Source organism: Saccopteryx bilineata, chromosome 4, assembly GCF_036850765.1.
Source record: "Saccopteryx bilineata isolate mSacBil1 chromosome 4, mSacBil1_pri_phased_curated, whole genome shotgun sequence".
In the NCBI taxonomy this organism is placed as follows: domain Eukaryota; kingdom Metazoa; phylum Chordata; class Mammalia; order Chiroptera; family Emballonuridae; genus Saccopteryx; species Saccopteryx bilineata.
Window position 1 is genome coordinate 101,541,240 of NC_089493.1, and position 26,377 is coordinate 101,567,616.

Here is a 26,377-nt window from a genome sequence, read left to right on the forward strand (position 1 = left end):
GGTAAAATACCTCTAGGCTAGTGAGGGAAGATGAACCCTGAAAGATTTGTAAACATTTTTGATTGTGTTACTTTAAAGGTCTTAATGTTTCTGTGTATCCCCTAAACAAATGTTGCCAGCTCGTACCATGATGTCATGCTCTCCTCCGCCCCTGTGTGATCAAGGGTATATAAACAGCCCCTGAACTATTTTTGGCATTGCACGATTAGGGCCTGCAGATGCCCCATGTCAGCCATATGCGGCCGGCATATTAGTAAATCTCCTCTAATAAAACTCTTCAACATTCATCTGGACTAGGTGTCTCTACGTGAACTCGATGAAATGAGGTACAGTGCCTTTCAGAATCTGTGGTGTTGTACTTTATAACAAAATAGGGACAGACAGAAAGGGAGAGAGATGAGAGGCATCAATTCTTCCTTGTAGCACCTTAGTTATTCATTGACTGCTTTCTCTTGTGTGAAGGTAGTGGTCCCCAACCTTTTTTGGGCCACAGACCTGTAAAGCCAGAAGCCATGGCCGCCACTATCAAAGCAGCCCGGCCCATGCAGGTTCGCATTGGATTTGGACAGTCGGTAAAGAAACAACGGAGCCAAAAACTGATGAGCCATCTTCTTGAATCCTAGCTTGCACCTGGCGGGCAAGTAAAAACACACACTGGGCTCCAAAACCCACTCACATTCAGTGCTCACAAAGCTACTGACTTATCCGAGTTTTCTAGAATCAAAGTTTTCTAGCTCACCAGACTTATTCACCTCTGTTCCCCATCTCCTTCCTTATCCCAGATACAAACTCTGCACTAACTGGCTTCTCACTCAACACTCCGCCATCTTGGCCTCCTCCATGTGGCCTTTTTCTGCTCTCTGCTCTCTAATGCTAATCTCAGGAACCAAGAGAGCAAGCTCCCGTTCTGCTCCCATTTTATAGTGTAGAAATCAAAACCTTTAATCCAATATACAAAATAGGGAAGTCTCTAATATTAATACAAAGTCACTTATCAGAGACATGATGGGATTGTACCACCCCACATCAAAAAAGGGTGGAAAAGGCTTAATCCCAAAACCAAGGCTACAAGGATTCTGCCTGCCCACAGCCCGCCCCCAACACATATTAATATCACCTGGGCAACGGCCTCCACGTGGGCAGTGTCATCTTTAACAAAGTGAGCATAATACATTTTATCCACCCAACAGACCAGTTTAATGTCAGAAAATATTTTCACAGACAGGCCTTTAGGGTGGGATGGATAAATATATCACGTGACTGAGACAAGCATCAAGAGTAAGTCTTAGACTATGTAACAGAAGGAATCTGGTCATTTTTTAAAATTAAAACATCGTTCAGACTTAAATATAAATAAAACGGAAATAATGTAAGTTATTTATTCTTTCTCTGCGGACCGGTACCAAATGGCCCACAGACTGGTATTGGTCTGCAGCCCGGGGGTTGGGGACCACTGGACTAAGGGACTGGCTACAGCAGAACGAGTGACCCCTTGCTCAAGTCAGTGACCTTGGGCTCAAGCCAGCGACCATGGGTCATGTCTGTGATCCCATACTCAAGCCAGCGACCTGACATTCAAGCTGGTGAGCCCGTGCTCGAGTTGGCAACCTTGGGGTTTCGAAGCTGGACCCTTTGCACCCAGTCCCGTGCTCTATCCACTGCGCCACCTTCTGGTCAGGCGATGGTGCCTTTTTAGATAGAAAACAAAAGGCACATCATGAAAGAAATAATTAATGGGCTGGACTTCTTTAAAATTAATTTAGAAAAATACTTCTGCTCTACAAAAGATAATGTCAAGAAAATTAGAAGACAAGCTACAAACTGGGGAAAATATTGGCAAAAGACACACATGATAAAGGAATGTTAACCAAAATATACAAAGAATTCTTAAAACTACACAACAAAAAACAATTTAAAAATGGGCCAACAACCTTAACACAAATGTCATCAATGAAGATACACAGATGGTAAATAAGCACATGAAAAGATATTCCGTATTAAATGTCATGAGGAAAATAAAAATCATAACTTCAATGATAGACCACTACCCACTTATTAGAATGGCCAAAACATAAACACTAACAGCATCAAATGCTGGTGAGGATGTGGTGTAAGATGAACTCTCATTCATTGCCAATGAAAATTCAAAATGGTACACTGGGAGAGTTTCTTACAACTAAATCTACTCTCACCATAGAAACCATCAATATTGCTCCTTGATAGTTACTCAAAGAAGTTGAAAATTTGTTTACAAAAACACCTGCATGTTGAGATTTATAGGAGCCTATTCATAAAAACCAAAAACTTGAAAGCAACCAATATGTTCTTCAGTAGGTGAATGGATGAACTGTACCACATCCAACAATGGAAAACTGATCCATGCAAAATATAAATAAGCTATTCAACCATAAAAAAGACATAGAGGAAACTTAAATGCACATTACTATATGTCAGCAGCCAGTCTGAAAAGGCTACTTACTTGATTTCAACTATCTGATATTCTGGAAAAGGCAAAACTATGGAAACAATAAAAGGATTAGTGTTTGCCAGGGTTTGAATGGAGGGGAAAATGGAGGAATAGGCAGGCACAGAGGACTTTTAGGGCAGTGAAAATTCTCTATATGATGCCATAATAATAAACACATGTCATTATACACTTTTGTCCAAACCCAGAAAATGTGTAACACCAAGAAAGAGCCCAAAAGTAAACTATGGATTTTGGCTTATTGTGATGTGTCAATGTCAGTTCATCAGTGGCAACAAATGTACCACTTTGGTGAGCAGTGTTGATATTGGGATAGGGAGTATATGGGAAATCGGTATACCGGCTTCTCAATTTTTCTGTGAATCTAAAACTGCTCTAAAAAATAAAAAATGTGAAGGGATGAAGAAGTACAATTGGTAGTTACGAAACTGTCACAGGGATGTAAAGTACAACACAAGGAACACAGTCATAATATTGTAATAACTATGTATAGTGTCAGGTGGGCACTAGACTTACGGGGGCATCACCTTATAAGTTATATAAACGTCTAACCATGCTATTCTACCCACTTGAAATTAACATAATAGTGAATGTCAACTGTAATTGAAAAATAAAAAAAATTAAGTCTTTAAAAAATAAGTAAAATAAATGTGTGTACATATTCTTCTGTGTCTACACATTTTTGTTGAATATATTCCTAGGGGTAGAACTGCTGAGTCAGAAGTTTCCCAAAGTTGTTGAACCAATTTACATTCCTAGTAGTAGTGTATGTGAGTACCAGTTGCTCAACCTCTTAACCATTGTTATTTTCAGTTTTGTTTTTCGAATTTAGACACTATAGTGTAGAGACATCTCACTATAGATTTAACTTTAGGCTCCTTGATAACTATGAACATGATGTAAAGTATATTTTCATATTTATTATCTTTTTTTTTGACAGTATGGAGTTGTCTGTTTTCTAACTTTTTTGTAGATGTACTTTAAACATTCTAGATGAGTCTTTTATAGGATACATATATTGAAAATCCTCCCATTCTCTGATTTGCTTAAAGGTTTATTACGATAAAAATAATTTCCTGCCTGACCTGTGGTGGCACAGTGGATAAACTGTCGACCTGGAATGCTTAGGTCACCAGTTCGAAACCCTGGGCTTTCCTGGTCAAGGCACATACGGGAAGCAACTACTATTAGTTGATGCTTCCCACTCCTCTTCCCCCTCTCTTTTTCTCTCTGTCTCTTTCCGTCCCCTTTCTTTAAAAGCAATAAAAGAAAATAATTTCCTAATTTTAATAACGTCTAATTTATCAATCTTTTCTCTTGCCATCAGTGACTTGAGTCCTGTTTTAAACAACCTTTCCTATTGCAAATTCTTGAACATATTTTTCCAGTGGTTGCAGAATATTTAGTGAAAAGACCATCCTTTTCTGCTAGTAGTGTTACCCCTGTCATAAATTAGTTGTCCTATATAAGCATGCAGTTTCTGGACTCTCTCTATCCTGTTTCATTTATTTGTTTTCCTGTTCTTGTGTAACAGCACATTGTCTTAACTGTGGCTTTAAAAATGCTTGGAAATTTGCCAGCTTTACTCTGTATTAGGGCTTCTCAAACTCAGTACAACTCACATTTTGAGCCTGGTACCTCTTGGTGACCACTCTATGATTTCCTTCTTTCTGAGACATCAGTCCCTCAAATCCTGATTGCTTTGGGTGTGATATTGTTTTACTTCTTTATTATATTTTATTCAGCTTTTATAATGGTCCTTTGCAGGAAAGCCTCTTCATACCCAGGAGCAGACATTCTGGAACAGATTAACTTTTTGCCTAAGACTATGTCATGCTTAACATGGTTTCAAATGGCCTTAATTTTTCCCAAATACTATATGAATATTGTAAATAAAAAAGTGAGTAAAGCATATAAAAATGTTATGAACATTTAATCTCAACTTCTCTTCTGTAACTGTCTAAAAGTCTATAAAATTAAAATAATTTTGATATTTATGTTTATATGTAATGATATAATACATTAATGGGTCCAACTTAAGGATTTACTTCATTTTTCTTGTTTCTTTCTAATATTGGTGATTTACAAAATGATATATACCCGCCACACAACCATTTGCCATAAATTGACTACATTTTGGATTTTATTTAGATGAACTGCTTTATTGCTGGTATAATGGATACAGTTTACTGCCAAAGTTGATGACAGATAGAGCTTGTCAAATAATATGTCTTGTTAGCCTTTATTCTATTTTAGCAACATTATTGAAATCTGAAATTCAATTTATGTGCCAAAATTGGACAAATTATAAAATTACCAGTATCATAATTTGTATGTGAAATGGTGATCTTATAGTCAAAATACAAAATCAAGTATGGAAGAGAAAAATCATTTTCTTACATTTGAGAGAAAATTTATACACTAATCATGGCAGACTTGTGATATGAGTGATCTGATGGTGTTAATAAACAATGCCATGACCCTTTTCAAAAGTATATATTTTTCAAAGTATCTTATGGCCTCCCAACATTTTTTCAGTTCATAAATATTTTATTTGGTCACCATTTTACAAGCATTCCTGACAGACATGGTTAAAATACGATTTTAAAGTACTTAAAATTTTAAAATACATTTAAGTACTACACTACAAAAATTTACATCTGGTAATAAAGCACTGACAAATTTAATACTTATTGTAAATATAACTTGTAATTAAGCAATTTGAAAATAATTATTTAATTTGATTAAATGAAGCAATTAAATAAGTTGGTTTAAAAACACAAAAACTTTTGTTAAAAACTGTAGTTATTTAACTAAACTATATTTATATATAAATGATATATTACAGTATACATATGTATATATCATATATGATAATTTAAATATATAATTTAATTTTAATTATAAAGTCTAAATTATACATGTGATGTTTTGAAGTATATATATCTCTGTGTGTATATGTATATACATATGTGTAAATGTTATAAAAAGTTAAGATAGATTTAAAAGAAGAATCTTCAGTATTTATCATCTAGAATCTAATCTATTCTAATGGTGAATGACTTTAGGGATTTAGATATCTTGTGAGATATTAAATAATTTTTAAAAACTTTTTCTCACAAAACTGAAAACATTACATAATTAATTTATACTTTGTTTCTTAAAATTGATTTTAAATGTCTATCTTGTAAAGAGCATGACTCACAGTGACTATATTTAAAAGCAAAAGTAACTGTTGTAACTTGTAAAATCACTACTTACAAAATCAAAGAACTTCAGAGATCTGGAAGATGACAGAAGAGATATTTGAGAAAAGCAAATAACTTAATTTAAGCACCTTTCTTTAATAACATCACTAATTCCAATTAATACAACTTTATGGGATACTATAGACTCATATACAATACATACATTCTGAATAGTTACCAAAATATAATACATTCTTCTTGTTATTAGTGGAATTTAGTACCTGCCTTCTCCCAACAGGTTCAATTGATGAGGTCTGAAAACACAAGAAACTCCAAAAGAAAGTCTTGGAAAAATAGAATATGGAATTTTCTTAATTATTAAAATGAGCACTCAATGAGTTCAAAATTAAAGTGATATAAAGATCACAATAAAATATGTTTCAAAAAATGAACTAATTAATACAACTTTGTAGAGGTGTATTAAATATGTATTGCCACTCTCCCCTCCAAGAAGGATTTATTTAACCTAAAAGTTTTAGTAATTTTTAACTTTTTAATCAATTTTTTAAAATATTTCTATTGAACATTTAATCTGAGAGAGATAGAGGGGAAGAGAGAGAGAAGCACCAACTCACTGCTCAATTTAGTTGTGCATTTTCACTGATTATTTTTTGTATGTACCCTGACCCTGGGGATCTAACCTGTGACCTTACTGTGCTGGATAAAGCTTTACCCTCTAAGCCACCTGGTCAGGCTTCTTTTCTTCATTTTTTTATTCTTCTTCTTTTCCAAGTGAGAGAAGAGGACATAGAGAGATAGACTGCTGCATGCACCATGACCAGGATTCACCCAGCAACCCCTATCCTGGGATGATGGCCTGCACATCTTGGGTCATGCTTGCAACTGAGCTATTTTTAGCACCTGAGGCAGTCTCTACGAAGCCATCCTCAATGCCTGGGGCCAATACACTCGATACAATCGAGCCATTGGCTGCAGGAGGGGAAAAGAGAGAGAGGCAGAGAGAGAGAGAGAGAAGGGGGAGAGGTGGAGAAATAGGTGGTCAATTCTCCTGTGTGCCCTGACAGGGAATCGAACCTGGGACATACACATGCCAGGCTGACACTCTACCACTGAGTCAACCGGCCAGGGCCTGGCCTGGGCTTAATTAATTTTTACAACAGCTAGATTATAAAGAGTCTTTGTAAATCCACTGGGGGAGGAGTATATATATATATATATATGAAATTTAAAGCTTCACATCATTAGCTAATTTTAGAAAAATGTTCCTATTTTAAGTAAGTAACATAATTCCCACAAGTATTACTTTGTTTTGAATTTTTGAAAAATGAAAATTTAATTTTCCTGAATAATAATATTTAATCCATAAAATATATATTTTAGAGCTAATGGAATGATTTAAAATGCTAAGGGATATTTTTCTCACAGTGTCATTCTGACAACACACAATAATGCCAAGCAGTTAGAGACTTTCATTCATATTTCCATTAAGAAAATTTCAAATTTTCTCCCAGAGTAAATATTTAGCTATACTACAAAATATTTTATAATCTTCATAGAAAAACATCTTTTATCTCTGTTTTACAAATTTTGACAAACTAGGTTTTGCACACTGACGTATCAGTTTGTGCTGCTCTGGCCCTATGACCACAGTGACCCCTCACATACTGTGCAATTGCACTAAACTCACAGATAAAAGCAAACTCAAAGTTGTTGGATATCAGCGGAAGCACTGACCAACCTACAGAACAGGCTCTGAAGAAGCATGGCCATTTACACCCTGGCTGTGTCCTCCCTCCCAGGGCACGTCTTGGACATACTGTCCCACAGACTTTGCATATACAGGGGAAGCGGATAAACAGAAGGCCCTACCAGAAGGGGCTCATCGGGCGCGCTGGTGGAGAGCTCGGCAGACGCTGTGCGGGCGGTGCTCAGCCCTGTGAGCGAGACGTTGGAGAGCCTCCTCCGCCTCACGCCACTGCAATTGTTGGGGATTTTAAATGCACACCTCTTATGGTAATTCAGACCACATCCTGGAAAAAGAAATTAAAAATGACTTCTGTTTAACCATAAATTAAAACCTATTCTAGTATTACTTGTAAATTTTGAATTCTTAAAAATAGTACTGCTTCCATTTCTCTTGGAGCTACTTGGAAATTCAGATTTTCTTTTCAGCTTTTCTGATTTACTTTCCCAATCTGTAAGTAGTCTGGGTTTTGCATTCTGATTTTATATATATACTCAGCAACTACTGTGATTATCGTTTTTTGAATGTCCTCTGATATAATGGATGTTGTCTCGAAGGATCTAGCAACAGATCTCCAGTGATGATCTGAGCCATTCTTACCTGCCAGCAGTTCTAATGTGAGTGAACACAAAGCATCACAACTTTTGAACTACATTGATTTGAATTCTGGCTCCACAGTTCAAGGAGCTCTTTCCAGAGTATGATAAAACTATGCTATTGGTACACAAATGTGGGTAACAGGCTGGAATTGGCCTCTATTTAATAGTTGAGTGACCTTAGATGGTTTGAATAACCTCCTGAATCTGCTCATTTCAACAGACAACACAAAACACCCAACACAAAAGAAACACATCCACACAGTATGGGGAAAAGATGTGAGAATTGGGTTTCTCAGATAGGAGCAAAGATGTATGAAGACAGGAACTGTACAGAAATGACAGAACAGAAACCATGCACCCCCTAAATCGCTGGGAGACATCGGAGGGAAAGAAGACATTGTTGTAGAGGGCCCAGCATAAGCAGATATCTCCAGTTTGCATTCAGCTTGGTTGGGGAAGGGAACACCTTACCTTCACATTTAAGGCCCTGACGGACCAGCCCCCACAGCATTTCTCCACAGTGATCACAGAAAGCTGGAGCTCTGTACGAATGAACAAAGAGAGCATGGGGACGAATCTGAAAGTCTTCAAAGGTGGCAGAAGCTGTGAAAATAATTATGTCAAAAAATGAGTTGAATGGATACCTTGATTTGTAGATAATTAGGATGTAAGATAATTAATATGCAAGCATGGTTATAACTCTCTGAGCAGTTAGGAAAGATCAATTGCAACATTGCTTGGCTTTTAGCCATTACACACCATTCTTTCCAACTACAGTTTTACAAGTGGTACCATAGCAACCCTCTCTCTTCTCTTGCTGCTTGCCAAAGTTTTGGGTCACTTAGAAAATAGCCAACATGCTGGAAGAAAGCATGAATGAAAGGATTACTCAACTCAATTTACAAATACTTGATCTTATTTAAAAATCTTTTGCAAGAAAAACTTAAATGAACAAGAAAAAGATTGAGAAATATATGTATATATATATATGTTTTTTTTAAGTGAGAGTAGGGGAGATAGACAGAGTCCCGCATGCACCTTGACTGGGATCTACTGGGCAACTCCCATCTGGGGCCGGTGCTCTGCCCATCTGGGGTCATGCTCACAACTGAACTATTTTTAGCATCTGAGGTAGAGGCTTCACAGAAGCAGCAGTCCTCAGTGCCTGGGCTGATGTGCTCTAATCAATCGAGCCATGGCTGCAGGAGGGGAATAGACAGAGAGAGAAAGAGAGAGAAGGGGAAGAGGGGAGAAGCAGATAGTGGCTTCTCCTGTGTATCCTACTGGGAATCATACCAGGGACTCCCACAAGCTGGGTCAATGCTCTGCCACTGAGCCAACCAGCCAGTGCCAGATTCAGAAATATTAATGAAAAACAATTTTTTCTTCATAAAATTAGATCAGAAGACAGTATATTTGAATACGCCCAGGAATGGGTACATCAGAAGAGTGGGCCCAACTGAAGACAGATAAGAAACCTCAGCAGCCTCTTCTTGCATAGATAATTACACTGCTCACAACAATTAGGGGATATTTGATAGCTTCATATTAATTTTGAAATATCCCCTAATTGTTGTGAGCAGTATATTTGAGCTCTTAGACAATAGGTAAGCATTTAAATCCTGACCTGAAAATAAGCAAGTAGCCTCTTCATCAATATGCTGAACAGAAATTTAATACACACACGGGTGAATTCCAGTCCATTCTTTGAGACATATACAGTATTTCAGCAAATGCTAATCATGTTGTAGGACATTTTTTGTTATTGCTTATTGCTATTCATTCTATATGGTACTCATACCGACTGTTGAAATTCATTATTTTTTAAATTATTCTTTTCTGCATATTGTTATGATGATATTATAAAAGTGGCTCATGTTTTATGGTGGTTGTTCAAATCAAGAAAAAGACATAAAGACTTGAAAGTGAAAGACCACCGCTTTCCCCAAAATTCTAACGGGCAGGGGTACCTTTAGAACCAATTTGCAGGCACAGCCTAATGTTGAGGCTCCCGTCTAGTCTAGGCAGTGCCTACCTGGGGTGAGAAGAGCTAGATGCACCTTTGCCATTACCTATTTGTATACAGGGCCTGCTGCAGTTTCTCACACACAAAAAGACAAGGTCAGACTGATGGTGACTTCTCTAGGCCTTTAAAGTTTAAATTTCCATTAATGTTAGGAGAGGCCCATGTGCACTTGATTTTATAAAGTTTTATTCAAAGAGAATTTTGTGGAAAATTTAGGCTTTAAATATATCCTCTGTTCTGTCTTCCTTTCTCTCCTCCTCTTGCCTTACTTTTTCAACACACATTTGTAAAGCACTTTCAATGTTGCCAATAACACACTGCCGGGGATAGAGATGTAATGATAAGTAAGACATCTTCACAGGGCCCACCAGACTAGCAGGAAGGACAGATAAAGCAAGCAAATATAAATGCCCCACAGAAATTATAAAGCAATGTCTAAAATTCAAAGAAGCTACGTAAATTATGACATTAAATAAAACTAGGACTACAACCCACAAGGTGTTTGCCCTCCCACCACCTGACTCAATACACTGTCTTTTTCATTGTTATCCGTGTTATCTTTTATATTCCCTGAAAAATGACATCCAATAGCCCCGTGATATGAGGAATAAGCATCTGTAGCTTTCCTGCAGGTATGTGGAAGGCAGCCCGTGGGTTATCAAATCACTCACTGCATATATTTATGAAATACCTTGTTAACTCAAGTCAGCAAAGTCTGAAGAGTGAAGGATGAAAATGTAGGCAACTCATCTCTGCTACAGAGGTATCCACAATTATGAGAACAACTTTGAGGGAATCCCATCCATCAGGGAAAGTAATAATAAAACATGCAGGAAAGTGAATCAGTTCTATCAAAAAGAATATTATTGAGGGTTCACAGGACATATAACTGGATCATTATGGAAGGTTAAAAAATGTTAACGGGCCTGACCAGGTGGTGGCACAGTGGATAGAGCATCGGACTGGGATGTGGAGGATCCAGGTTCAAGACCCCGAGGTTGCCAGCTTGAGCGTGGGCTCATCTGGCTTGAGCAAAGAAAAAAAAAAAAGCTCACCAGCTTAGACCCAAGGTCACTGGCTTGAGCAACGGGTTACTCGGTCTACTGAAGGCCCATGGTCAAGAAACATATGAGAAAGCAATCAATGAACAACTAAAGTGTCGCCACGAAAAACTGATGATTGATGCTTCTCATCTCTCTCCATTCCTATCTGTCCCTATCTATCCCTCTCTCTGACTCTCTCTTTGTAAAAAAAAAAAGTTAATGGGTTGGTTTTACCTTGAACCATGAATAAAAGTACTTTACTACAAGTTAAGGTACCTTTTTATTGAAAATGACCTACCAACTGATTAAAATTATGCTCTTTACTCAATTTGAAAAATAATAAAAATAACAATAGGAAGAGCTAAGGTTTATTAAGTGCTCACTGTACACTGAACACCAAGCTAAAAGATTTAAGAGTAGGGAAAAGAAGAAGCTGATCAAAGCACCGCAGCCACACGGAGTCCCAACTAGTGTTAAGATTACTGACAAAAAGAATTTCAGTTGTATTAAGTTTGAGAAATTGCATATTATGTTTCTCACTTCAAGATGCACAATGTAAGGTCAATGTTCATTTTAAATAAATCAGTAAAAAGTACCTTTCATGGTTGAATCAAAATGTGTCTAAATTTGGGAATGCTAAATCCTCTCTAAAGTTGGTCTGTCATAGTCATGGACAAAATTTGTTTTTAAAAAATCAAAGAAAATAGTTAAAATACTTTGTGCCAACTATTAGCTCTTGGTTTCTCTACCACCCACCTCTAAATGTTTTCCCTTAAGGGCCAAACAACTATGACAATACTATGACAGCAATTAGTTGAATAATTACTGTAGTTTTCAAAATAAGGCATATTAGAATTTGACAATACCAACACCAAGTTGCATTCAGATGCTTTTCTGAATTAATCAAGATGAATATAAATAATTAAACTGAAGATTTTCAGTAACCCCTTCCATCCCCCCAATATATGTCAGGTAAGTTTGTTTATTCACTTTTTGAAAGGGATTAACATTCATAGGCAGTTAGCATCCTTGACTTATGTTTAAATGCCATTTTCTAAAGTTCAATTTTAATATTCTCCTGTTAATTTTTAAATAATTAAATACATTTAAAAAATAAAACTACCAAGTGTGGTGAGATTTTATATCCATTTGAAATCAAAGCACAACCTCCACTGATGATGAAGGTCCCTGTTCAGCACCCTGGGGAAACAGCGTTAGCTGAGAGTATGCATGCCTTCTTGCCTAATCACAAAATTGCACTTCAGAGATAATCACTTAGCACAGGGAAACAAAGTGAATGCTGTAATCCCATTTCACTTAAGTTCTGGAATCAAAATGGACAGATAAGAATGGGAATTAAAGTGTTTAGAGATTTCAAGAGAGAAACAATGTGCTATCTGTCAACCTGCTGTAATCAATCAGTCGACCTAAATTAAAACTATATGACAGAGTTACAAACTGAACACAATGGCCCCCTTATACTGGTATTTGTGTGTCCTTGATTTGCTCTATTCACAGTCTATTGTTGTCCTCCAGCGTGCAGGAGAGGAGAAAATGACATGCTTTCCTTAGTCACTGAGTATTTGAAATAGGTAATTGAGCCCAAAACTCTAAGATAATCAGTAGTTCTTTAAGGTTCATTATAAATTATTGCACAAAATGGAATAAAGTATATGGTTAGTGATACCAACAAAAAGAGGCTTCTGAAGTAAAATAAGTAATTTCTGGAGGTCAAAATTATTTGCATAATAAAATAAAATAATGTCAGATCTTCCAAGATTTTCTGTAACTATTTTTTTTTTTACTGGTAGTTTTGGCAATTTGGGAGAAGCATTAATTCCTTCTGGTATCAACAAGTTGGGACAGATATAATAAAAAGAAAATTTTAACACATTGCAAATGTCAGCTCATTCAGTTTTTTACAAGCAATCTATGAAATAGATATTATTATTCCCAATTTACAGATGAGAACACTGAGTCTCAGAGAAATTAAGGAACTATCCCAGGTAAGATAGAATCTTGACTTAGACAGTCCTGACACCTGTACCATCAAAAAATTGGATTTAGTAATAATGACTATATCATTTTTAATTTTTTACAAAGATCAATTGCAATGCATATCTACAGATCACCTGGAGCGTGTGTTCACATGACAACCAGTGTCACTACATTCAGTTGGTAAGTCTGACCAACAGCAAAACACCAGTAAATTTTTAAAAGCTTTGAATATTATTTGACCCAAATTTGCTTTTTCTTTAGCTTTAGAATATTTAAAATAGCTTCTGAATACCACACCCCTGACATAAATGCACATATTCACCTGTTTTAAGGCATTCCGGATGAGAAACTTCCTAACCATTTCCACGTTAACACCCCATCATTCATCTGTACACATAGAGAACAGAAATACATAAACCATCCTCTGCTCATTGACAGTCTGCTAGAAAAATGACTGCTCAAAAATCACTTTATTACAAATGTGAATATCTCAAATTATTAGAAAGTTGAGTTTTTTAATGAGTTCCGAATACTTCCCTATAACTTCTATCTAGTGGTCACAGTTTCTCTCCTCCTCCCTCTCCTTCACCTCTCCCTTTTCCCCTCCCATAGCCCGTGGCTCAATTGGCTTGAGCATCAGCCCCGGGCGCTAAGGATAGCTCAGCTGGTAGGAGCACATGGACTCAGGTGCTAAAAAATAGCTTGGTTGATTTGAGTATCGGCTTGCTAAGGGGTTGCTAAGTGGATCCCAGTCAGGGTGCATGTGGAAGTCTGTCTCACCATCTCCCCTCCTCTGACTTAAAAAAAAAGTGTCCATGGGGAAGATAACTGAGAGAGATGACAAGTGACCAATTCCATGCTATTGTGGCCCAGATGTGTGGCAGTACTTGTAAAGTGAAGCCTGAACATGTCAACTCCCCTCCGTCACCTCTCATGCACACAGACATACACCAGGAGGTTGAGTATTTCTTTCTGCTCTCCAGTGGTCCCAGTCTCTTCAAACCCTTTTTGTACCTAGAGTCTCCATGCAGTTATTGTTTCAATTAAACACACATTTCACACTGTTGTACCTGGAGACGTCACCAAAGTTAGGAAGACCCCATAGCTCTCCAGCAATAAGAACATTCATAAATTCTTTTTTTTTTCTTTTTTTGGCAGAGACAGAGAGAGAGTCAGAGAGAGGGACAGATAGGGGCAGACAGGAAGGGAGAGAAATGAGAAGCCTCAATTCTTCATTGCAGCTCCTTAGTTGTCCAGTGATTGCTTTCTCATATATGGCTTGAATGAGGGGCTCCAGCAGAGCGAGTAACCCCTTGCTCAAGCCAGCAACCTTTGGGCTCAAGCCAGTAACCAGGGGGTCACGTCTATGATCCTACGCTCAAGCCAGTGACCCCGTGCTTAAGCAGGTGAGTCTGTGCTCAAGATAGATGAGTCTACGCTCAAGCCAGTGACCTCAGGATTTCGAACCTGGGTTCTCTGTGTCCCATTTCGATGCTCTATCCACTTTCCACTGCGCCACTGCCTAGTCAGGCAAGAATATTCAACCAATTCTTGTTGAAAAATTTATAGTAGCATCTCTTAGATGGATGAAGTAAAAAGAAAGGGAATTTCTGGTTTTAAGTCAGATCTAACCAGAAAAACGTTAGCAAGGTACAATGATAGAAACTTGAGAGTCTGTAAATATATCATCCCAGAGATTAGAACAGCCAAGAGAAAAAAAAAAACACCACCACAAAACCTAAAATACATTTAGATATGTTGATGAGGCGGTTCAGAAAGTTCTGGGAAAATATTTTATTAGTGCATGGCCAGAAACTTTAAAAATATGGCTATTAAAAATAAAAAACTTAAGAATAAAAAGATCTTACAAGCCAGATGATAGCACAAGACCAAGTTGTCATAATTAGAAAGAAAAGGGGTTGGTATCTAGAAAACTGATGCAATGGCCCAGGAAACTCTCTGATAAGCTCCTCTGGAGAAAGGGGCAGAGTGAAGGCAAAGAGTGGCTTGGCCAATAGCACCACCCCAAGAAGGCTAAGGAAGGAAATACCAGAAGGTTTTAAAAAGCCGAAAAAAGGACCTTTAGCTGTGTTATATGCAGGAAGAATGAAAGAGGGCTGAACTACAAAAAATACAATTTAATGCTAACAGATAAAACAGAAGATAAGCTATTCAGTTGCAGTTTTATTTCTACCTTTTCTAGAAGTGAACTGTCTTCAAACTAAAAAAAAAGGAAGAACTAAGTGAAATATAAGATGATTGAAGAAAGATTGTCTAAGGACTTTAAAAAAACTACTTTCAATAGGCCCAAATGAATTACAAATGAGGGCTTAAGAATTTTCTTTTAATTAAAAATAAAAATCTATTGGACTTTGGGTGATGGGAATGCAGCATAATCAAAAGTCAAAATAACCTAGAGATGTTTTCTCTGAACATATGTACCCTGATTTATCAATGTCACTCCATTAAAATTAATTTAAAAAATAAATAAAAAATAAAACTCTACCGCAATATTCTAACAATTTTACAATCATAATGCTTTTAATGAAATTATTCTAGATTTGAGCGGCCTTCTGTAGAAAATAGAAAAGATCCTGATAAGAAAGGATAATTTTAAAAGAAGAGTAATAAAGAAATTTAGCCTTAGTTGGTATCAAAATATTCTATAAAACTACAATATTTTAAAATGTGTTAGTTGGGTAAGACATAGAGAGGTCAATAGGATAAAACTGGTAACACAGAAATCTACTCTGTATGAATTTAAAATATTACAGAAGAGATATTAAAAATAAATTTATCAGTGAAATATTATTTAAGAAATGATTAATTAGTAGTAATTAGCCAATTGGGGAAAATACAATTTATAAGTTTATACTATATATATAATATATATACATACATAAAATATGTATCCATACATACATGTTTTATACCTAAGAGTAAAAAGTTAAAACAAAAAACCAAACCAGAGAAAAACTAGAAGGAAACTAAACTGAATGCTTATCAAATCTCTGGAGGAAAAATGACTTTAGAAAGTAAAAGGAGTTCATAAATCCTCAAAATGATAGAAGAAATCAAAGGGGAAGAGTCATTAGTATGATCATGTAGCAGGCACAGCTGGTTGACTTGTCAAAAGGCATATAGATCTCTCTTTTTCTTTTGCATAGTTGTAACAGGTTTATATATAACGATTATATATGGGAGGTCACAGAAATCTAATTATGTTCAATAATTCCAGGTATTTAGAATATAATTACTAATATTCATGGAGAGTTCTCTATGCATTGATAGAGAACCAGACATGCAGGTAACAACCCTATGTTCCAAATGAAAATAAAGTAAGTACACATGTATTGATTCCTGCTCAGAAAGAAACTGATCCTTCTTGCCTTCTTTTTATTTTCTTTTTAACTAGAAGGACAGCAAGAATATTGACAGCAGTGCTAAAATCCTGCTCAACAAGCCATTTAGGATGTGGTCAGGAACCCAGAGAGGTACAGTTAATATCTGAGTAATCCCTTGTTTCCCTCCCAGCAACTGAGCTCTGTGGCTGCTACGGAACACCTGCTTTAGAAGCAGTGATGCCACCTGTCAGGGCGATACTCAAGGATGAAAGAGATACAAAATGGGGCTCTATGTAAATAAAGGACCGAGTTAGAACATGAAGTTATTTTATTCCATTCATCTCCATACTGAGAAGTCAGCCAAAACCATTTCCCTCAACACACATTTATTTTTTATTCTGTCATTACTGATGTATGTGTCCCTGTCTTTGGCACAAAACTTTCCTTCTGTTTTGCAAGCAGCCACCCTCTGTTAGCTAACTCTTACCCATCTAGCAACTAAGCAGAGTATCACCTGGTTTGGGAAGCCTTCTGGGACAGGTCCATCCCACGTGATGCCAATTGCTCTCTTCCCTGTTCTCATAAGCTCCTGGGCACACTCTGTCATGAAACACGTCATGCTACACTACCACACCACACTCCTTTATCTGTTCACACATGACACTGCAGATTGCTAGCAAATAGAGATATTTTCTATGAGCATATATGCATATATTAAGTGATCAATTAATGTCCCTGGTTGAATAAACCTTTAAAAGTCTATTGCTTTTCTAAGGTTTTACATTTTATTAAGTTCTAATAATGTGTAAATATAGCATTTCAAGCAAAGGTAACTTTATTTAATGTAAACAGCTCAATTGTGACATACAGCACAGCTGTGAAAACAGCAAGGCAGTTAAGTGGCCCTGGGGTCAGGCGGTCCTGGTGCTGGACCCCACTTTGGCTAGACAGCTCTGCTCTGTGCAGGTCTGGTCTGGTCCGATCCAGTCTGCTCTGCTCTTTTCTGCTTCACTCAGCTCCTGAGCTTGTTTGCTCTGCTTTGCTCTAGCTAGACATCTTTGGTGTTTCAGTTCCAGCTGGGGAAATATCTTCAGTCTTCAGTGGAAAGGGAAAGGGTACTTTCCCAAACAGAGGGGAGCTGGCCTAATAGACAGAAGTACCTGCTTCTGGTTCCTTATTGGTCCATCCTCAAAAAAATGAGGACTCCAAATCCTTGCAATTTGATTGGTCCAAAAGGCATTGTCCTGATTGGTCAGAATGGAGCCTCTCTGGCTGGTGAAGATGCTGATAAGAATATAGCTGTGCAACTTGACCAGGTGGTGGCACCATGGACAGAGCATTGGACTAGGATGCGAAGATCCCAGGTTCAAAACCCCAGGTTGCCTGGTTGAGCATGGCTCATCCAGCTTGAATGCGGGGTCTCTGGCTTCACAGAGGGCTTATAGCCATGACCCCATAATCACTGGCTTAGCCCAAAGGTTGCTGGCTTGAAGCCCAAAGTTGCTGGCTCGAGCAAGGGGTCACTTGCTCTGCTGTAGCCCCTCCCCCCCAGTCAAGGCACATATGAGAGAGCAATCAGTGAACAACTAAGTTAATGCAATGAAGAATTGATGCTTCTCATCTCTCTCCAGCTCTGACTGAACAGGGAAAGCCTCAGTCCTACTGGTTGAAATACAATTCCAAGAACTCCTTTATAAGGGTTGGTTCAGGTGGAGGAAAACGGTGCAGATAGGCAGTTCAGTGAAAGAGGCTGGCAGCTTAGTGCAGGCTTCTCCCTGAAGTGAAGTTTGCATGAAAAGCACCTGTTAGAAAAGACTCTGTTTTTTAAATGTGATTCCATTAAGCCACTAAGAGTCCTTCTTAGTAGGGATCTTCTTCCTCAGGCTCCAGAGTCACATTTTAAGAAGTGTCTAGCAATGCTTTCCGGAGATTATTTCTTTAAAGGCTGTGTGTGTGTGGGTAGAGTTACAAAAAGCATGGACACAGAATCAGAGCATACCTAGGCTCTAATCCTGGACATGGGCGACCTTGAGAAAGCTACTTCACCTCTCTAAACCTTAGTGTCCCTCTCTATTAAACTGGTTTAATGAAGTTCACCTAGGTGGGCTGAGAGAAGAACACAAAGTAATTAGCATAGTACTGGTAATAGTAATCAGAAAAGTTTCCCAGCATAATGACCAGCAGTATGCAATCAGAAAAAACTGGGTTTGAATTCCAGTTATTATTATTATTATTGTCACCATCATCAGTATTAATAGAAGAAAATACTACTTTCATTTCTATTATCAATTCACAGCACTTTTGAAAACTAAAGGCATTAAAAACTAATATTTACTCTTGCTGCTAGCTCACAAAGAATATTTTTCCACTCCCAAGGAGACTGCTTCTCCATCCAGTATTCTGGTTAACACTAATTAAATGGAGCTAAGTCCATAGGATGTTGTCTAGTTCTTCCTTTAAAATGAATCAATTAAGAGTTAGGAATTATCATGGGGAAAGAAGGGTCACCATATCCTGATGTGACTGAATGACAAATGCCACAGCTGGAAAGAGATTAGAGAGCATCACAGGTCAAGAAAGAACATAAATGGTTTCCCCATGTGTCCAACATAGAGGAAAAAGAAAATTAAGTAAAAATGTCATGGAGTCAAATTCTAGCTAATGAGTTCAGGCTCTGCAGGAACCCTGAATTGAGGGAAAGAAAGGTCAAATCTGTTTCTTAGAAAGCTCCATCACATACAGGAGGCTTTATACCTTTAAAAGGATAATGACCTCATTTACATGAGGAACACCGGCATACAAATTGCCCTTTAGACTACTTACAAAAGGCTGGTACACAAAGGCTAAATATAATTTTATATTCTAATGGGCAGCAGGGTTGCTGGCAACAAAAGTATCACTGTTGTCAAATACATTTGCACTTGGAGACATGAGGTCAAGGTTCTATATGCTTTACTTGAAGTTTCTTTAAGTCTCATTGTACTTTTCATAAAAACAGATGCTTACTTTTGATTCATGAACAACAAAACCCTTAAAAGCTGTGAAAGCGGCTAGGTATTCCAACTCCAGAAGAAGCAACAGTTCAATGACGGCAAAACTTCCTGCAGTGCCTGCTAACCAGGCACCTGCTACATGCGGGTCCATCATGGCTGCTCTCAGGGGCACTGAGAGGAGGGAGCTTGCTGCACAGGGAGTCCCTGTTTTCTTTTGAAGAATCAGGTTGACTGATTCATTGGTCCACTGTAGTTCATAAGATTAAAAGAGCTTTGTTAAGTGAAACTCTAAGTTGATGCTTTTTAGTTAGGTTATTCAAGTATAACTTACATAAAGGAAAACCTTTCCTTTCCTTTTGTCCATAGTTTCAACAAACACATACAATTGTATAAACAATGCCATAATAGAGGTAAGAAACAATTTTATCAACCCCTCCCAAATTCCCGTGCCTCCTTGTAGACAAGGTTTTCCTCACCCTTGTCCTCTGGCAGTACTTTCTGTCTCTTTTCTAGCATGCCATATAAATGTAGCCTTTTGACTCTAGCTTTGTTCAGCATAATGTATTTGAATTTCATCCACGTAATATGTGCATCTGCAGTTCCTTTTTACTGCTGAGTCATAGTCCATTTGGTAAATATGCCAGTTTGCTTATCAATTCACCAGTAAAATCTTTCAAGTGGCCATGAGTTTATCCATTCACTAGAACATTAGAGCCAAGGGTCATGCTGGGATAAGGGAGGTAGAAATCTAGGGTCTGGAGCCCCAGGCTCCAGTCTCCAGTGAGGAGGTACAAGTAGAAAGAAATGCTTATTTGTGACCTGCACAGGCCATTCATAACATGGGAACTTTGTTCTCTTTTGGGGGGAGGGGTCGTTGGGCAAAAGAGTTTGTAAAATTTGTATTTTCTGAGTTGCTCACTTTTATTGTTAAAAAGGGCCACTGTCATAAACTGTGCTGCCAGGTGAAACTGCTAATTACCTTCCTGCTTGGGAAGGGGCTTTGTTATGCTAATGTGTGCTGGAAAAGGGGTTTTGTGCCAAAAAGTTCTAAGAAGAAAGGAAAAGAAGAAGGAGGCCATGTTTTTGCAGACTTTGTACAGAGAGTAGAAGAGAGAAGGAGATGGGGAACCAGAGGGGACTGAAGCTGGTGGGGGGCCTTTGATTCTAGGAAAAACCGGAAAAGATTCTTCTGGTTGGGCAACCAGAGAACATGTGAGTGGGCTTTGGTGCCCTGTGTGTTTTTACTCGCTGGCTGGTTGCGAGGCTAGAATAAAGGCATGGCCTACCAGTTTTTGGCTACACTGTTTCTTTACCATCTGTCCGAATCTAATGGTAACCTGCACCTGCCTGGCTGCAATGATAGCCAAGACTACTGGCCTTACAGGGTGGTAGTATTTATTTATTTATTTTTAATTGATTTTGTTGGTGTGATACTTGTTACCATTTATACTGGTTTCAACTGCCCAATAGGGAACATTATTCTTGAGAAGAACTTCCCATTATAATGCCAGACAGCAAAGAGTGAGAAAAAGGGCTTCAGGATCTCTCCTGTACCTCATTTCCTTCTTTGAAAAATGGGTATAATCATTAACTCAAAGAGCAGTTTCATAATCATTTCAATTGGAAAATATTTAAAAATAACACTATCATACTGAAGTAATACACAGAATTGGTAGACATTTTTCTGATATGCAAATGTAGATTAAAATAATTTTATGTTTTTGCACCATTTATAAAAATTAAGTCAAATTAGATCATGGACTTAAATATAAAACTTAAGGTATAAAACTTCTAGAAGAAAATCTCAAAGAAAATGTTTATGACCTTGATTTATGAAAAGACTAACTAGATACAACACCAAAAACACAACTCAATTCAAAAGTCGATAGACTTTATCAAAATTAAAAATTTCCAGTCTTTGAACGACCTGTTAAAAAATGAAGAGAAATGCTACAATCTGGGAAATAATATTTTCAAAATACAGTTTAAAATTTTTATTAATTTTTAGAGAGAATGAAGAAGGGGAAGAGAGAGAGAGATAAATTTGTTGTTCCACTTATTTATGCATTCATTGGTTGATTCTTGTATGTTCCCTGACCAGGGCAAAATAATTTTTGATAAAGGACTCATATCTAAAATATGCAAAAAACCTCTCAACAATATTAAGAAAAGAACCAATTTAAAAATAGGCAAAAGGTTTGAAGACAGTTGACCAAAGAAGCTATGTGGATGGCAAATCACCACAGGAAACCTGGCTCATGTGGGCCTAGTATGCTTTGGTAAACTATACTATCACTTCATTTTGAAATATCCCCTAATTTTTGTGAGCACTATAGTTTGGGATCATTGCCACCATGTACAATATTCTTTCAATCACAAAATCATTCTGTGTCCTAAAATTTTAGTTTTCAAATTAATACATTTTGGGATCATAACGCATTGATTGGATCTTATATCACATTCCATCCTGATAAATGAAATCACAAACTTTTTTCCTATATAAGGAAATATTTTAGAAAATCAAGTAGATGAGTTATCATTAACAATTTGTAGAAAACCTCACAAATAATTGAAGACTATGATTTTAATATAAAATGAACTATGTAGCCTTTTATTAATTTTTGTGCAACAATACTCATTTTTTGATTATCAAAATGTTCTCCATATGTATGGTGATTATTTCAAGTTTGTTCATTTACTCATTTAATATACATTTGATTTTCACATACCTTTATAGCCATACCTCATTTTAACATTTATTCTAATTTAACTCCCTTTTTAAATCACAAATTACAATGTCATTATAAAAAGCAATAAAGGGCTAATTTTAGCATTATACAAATTCTGAACAAATTATCTAGTAAAAAACAGGGTAAAAAGGATAAAAAACCTAAGAAAAATGTTTAAAAGGGCCTGACCAGGCGGTGGTGCAGTGAATAGAGCTTCGGATTGAGACACGGAGGACCCAGGTTCAAAACCCCCAAGTCGCCAGATTGAACAAGGGGTCACTCAGTCTGCTGTAGCCCCCTGGCCAAGGCACATATGAGAAAGCAATTACTGAGAAACTAAGGTGCTGCAACAAAGAATTGATGCTTCTCATCTCTCTCCCTTCCTGTCTGTCCCTATCTCTGTCTCTGTCTGTCACACACACAAAAAAATGTTTAAAAGGTATAGAGGTAAATTTTTACATAAATTTGATGTTTCCTATTAATGCTTTGTTTAAGTAAGTGATTTTCATACAGTAGTAATATTTTCTCTGAGATATTTAAGCATTTAGAGGGAGAGGAGTAAAGTGGTTCTCAAATTTTATATGTACCTTTGAAACTCTGATAGTAGCTTCCTAACTAGTCTAGAGAAACATTCTCTTATTATTATTTTTTTATGTGAGAGAAACAGAAGACAGAGAGAGACACAGAGAAGGGCAGATGGGGATAGACAGACAGGAAGGGAGATGAGAAGCATCAATTCTTCATTGTGGCACCTTAGTTGTTCATTGATTGCTTTCTCATATGTGCCTTGACCAGGGGGCTAAAGCTGAGCCAGTGACCCCTTGCTCAAGCCAGAAACTTTCGGGTTCAAGCCAGCTACCATGGGGTTCTTTTAATCATCCCATACTGAAGCCAGCAACCCTGCACTAAAGCTGGTAAGCCCATGCTCAAGCCAGTGACCTTGGGGTTTCAAACCTGGGTCCTCTGTATCCCAGGCCAACGCTCTATCCACTGTGCCACTAGCTAGTCAAGCGAGAAATATTCTCTTGTGATAGAATATCATTCCATGCGAAGGCAGAGTTTACTTTGTGCTAGGCACAGCGATAACACTACAAAGGCAGCGAGGATTTTGTTCTTCAATACAGTGTAAAGGCAAGAGATGTCAGTTCTGATGCAAGATTCCTTCAGTTTGAAATCCAGTCTGGCTATGTTTCTTAACTCTGTTGGTCCTAGTTACCACATGTGCAAGATGAGTCATATGTAAAATACTAATTGCCTCACTGCTGAAGTATTAAATACTTATAAAACATTTATGCCAGTGCCCGGCACATAATAACCTTGTCATAATAAATGTTTGCTGGTATTTAAGAAATTTCTGCCCTGGCCGGTAGCACAGTGGACAGAGCATCATCCCTGAACGCTGAGATTACTGTTTCAATCCCAGGATAACCAGCTCAAGCCTGGAGTTTCCAGCTGAAGCCTGAGGGTGCCAGCTCAACCCCTACATCGCTGGTTCCAGCCCCATTTAGGGCACGTATGAGAAGCAATCAATAGCACAGCCAAGTGGAATGAAGAGTTGATGCTTCTCTATCTTTCCTTTCTGCTCTCCCTTTTTCTTTAAAAAAAAAAGCTATTTCTTATGTTTATTTATTTCATTTTAGAGTTGCTGTTGACACACTATGATATTTGCAATAAGCTTGTCCAATCTAGCTTATTCTGTCCATACCCATTTTTATAGTTCATTTGTTTTAAAGTTATGTAAAAATATTGCAGGAGTGGAACAGTGTGACTTCATTTTTTGCTTAGCTTTCAGAGAATGCTATTTCTAAATTCAAAGTTTATCCCAGTTAACTCTTCTAATCAACATTTGCAAATCATCTGTGGGGAAAAAAACTATACTGAGGTACTGGATATGAATTGTTATTATTTGTCTTTGTTTATATTGTTTCATTTTATTTTGCAGAATAGAGCATATTGCCTGGAATTTCAGGTTGTCAGTAAATATGTATTGAATGAATATCTTATCAATATTTTTCTTAAAGAAACATTTTGAGTTAATTTTTGTACAGGGAGAGAGACTGTAGTCCAGTTTCATTCTTTTGCATGTGGCTTTCCAGTTTTCCCAGCACCATTTATTGAAGAGGCTTTCTTTTCTCCATTGTGTGTTGTTGGCCCCTTTATCAAAAATTATTTGACTATATATATGTGGCTTTATTTCTGGACTTTCTATTCTGTTCCATTGGTCTGAGTGTCTATTTTTCTGCCAATACCATGCTGTTTTGATTGTCGTGGCCCTATAATAGAGTTTGAAGTCAGGTATTGTTATGCCCCCAGCTTCATTCTTTTTCTTTAGGATTGCTTTGGCTATTCGGGGTTTTTTATAGTTCCATATAAATCTGATGATTTTTTGCTCTATTTCTTTAAAAAACGTCATTGGAAGTTTGATGGGAATTGCATTAAATTTGTATATTGCTTTGGGTAATATAGCCATCTTGATTATATTTATTCTTCCTAGCCAAGAACAAGGTATATTCTTCCATCTCATTATATCTTTTTCGATTTCCCTTAACAATGGTTTATAGTTTTCATTATATAAGTCCTTTACATTCTTTGTTATGTTTATTCCTAAGTATTTTATTTTTTTTGTTGCAATCGTGAAGGGGATTATTCTTTTGAGTTCCTTCTCAGTTGTTTCATTAACTCAAAATGGATCAAAGATCTAAACATAAGACCTGAAACAATTAAGTACATAGAAGAAGACATAGGTACTCAACTCATGGACCTGGGTTTTAAAGAGCATTTTTATGAATTTGACTCCAATGGCAAGAGAAGTGAAGGCAAAAATTAATGAATGGGACTACATCAGACTAAGAAGTTTTTGCTCAGCAAGAGAAACTGATAACAAAATAAACAGAAAGCCAACTAAATGGGAAATGATATTTTCAAACAACAGCTCAGATAAGGGCCTAATATCCAAAATATACAAAGAACTCATAAAACTCAACAACAAACAAACAAACAATCCAATAAAAAAATGGGAAGAGGATATGAATAGACACTTCTCCCAGGAAGAAATACAAATGGCCAACAGATATATGAAAAGATGCTCATCTTCTTTAGCTATTAGAGAAATGCAAATCAAAACGGCAATGAGATACCACCTCACACCTGTTCGATTAGCTGTTATTAGCAAGTCAGGTAATAGCAAATGTTGGAGAGGCTGTGGAGAAAAAGGAACCCTCATACACTGTTGGTGGGAATGTAAAGTAGTACAACCATTATGGAAGAAAGTATGGTGGTTCCTCAAAAAACTGCAAATAGAACTACCTTATGACCCAGCAATCCCTCTACTGGGTATATATCCCCAAAACACAGAAACACTGATACGTAAAGACACATGCAGCCCCATGTTTATTGCAGCATTGTTCACAGTGGCCAGGACATGGAAACAACCAAAAAGCCCGTCAACAGATGACTGGATAAAGAAGATGTGGCACATATACACTATGGAATACTACTCAGCCATAAGAAATGATGACATCGGAACATTTACAGCAAAATGGTGGGATCTTGATAACATGATACGAAGCGAAATAAGTAAATCAGAAAAAAACAGGAACTGTATTATTCCATACGTAGGTGGGACATAATACTGAAACTAAGAGACATTGACAAGAGTGTGGTGGTTACGGGGGGGAGGGGGGAATGGGAGATGGATAGGGGGTGGGTAGGGGCACAAAGAAAACAAGATAGAAGGTGACAGAGGACAATCTGACTTTGGGTGGTGGGTATGCAACATAATTGAACGACAAGATAACCTGGACTTGTTATCTTTGAATATATGTATCCTGATTTATTGATGTCACTCCATTAAAAAAATAAAATTATATAAAAAAAAATAATAATAAAAAAAAATAAATAAATAAAATAGTTTTAAAAAAGAAACATTCATTCACTCAATAAATATCTATTGTTACTGAAATAAACAAATATTTATTTTGCATTTACTTTATTTGCCAGATAAGGCATTAATCAAACATTAGTATGATGATGATTACCACTGTTATTATTTTGTTTGACTTTTCGTTCATTCAACTTTTAATGTCCTGAATGTTTTTATAATGGAGGCCTTGTAATTTATTTTAAGATGAGATTAGGTTTATGTGCTTATTTCAAAGAAATCCAAAATAGTACTTTGTAAACAAGATAAAAATCTGTTACATTCTCA

General features: G+C 37.0%; 1 protein-coding gene across 2 annotated transcripts in view; it reads right to left on the minus strand.

Annotated features, from left to right (window-relative positions):
• The window catches only part of PRKD1 (protein kinase D1), a 394,696-nt gene that overhangs the window by 77,728 nt on the left and 290,591 nt on the right, over positions 1–26,377 (minus strand). For both annotated transcript variants that reach the window (XM_066277646.1, XM_066277644.1), the window contains exons 3-4: positions 8,509–8,640; positions 7,564–7,724 (exon numbers count right to left, since the gene is read on the minus strand). In XM_066277646.1, coding sequence (XP_066133743.1) covers positions 7,564–7,724; positions 8,509–8,640 — 293 coding nt within the window. The remainder of the gene's footprint in view (positions 1–7,563; positions 7,725–8,508; positions 8,641–26,377) is intronic.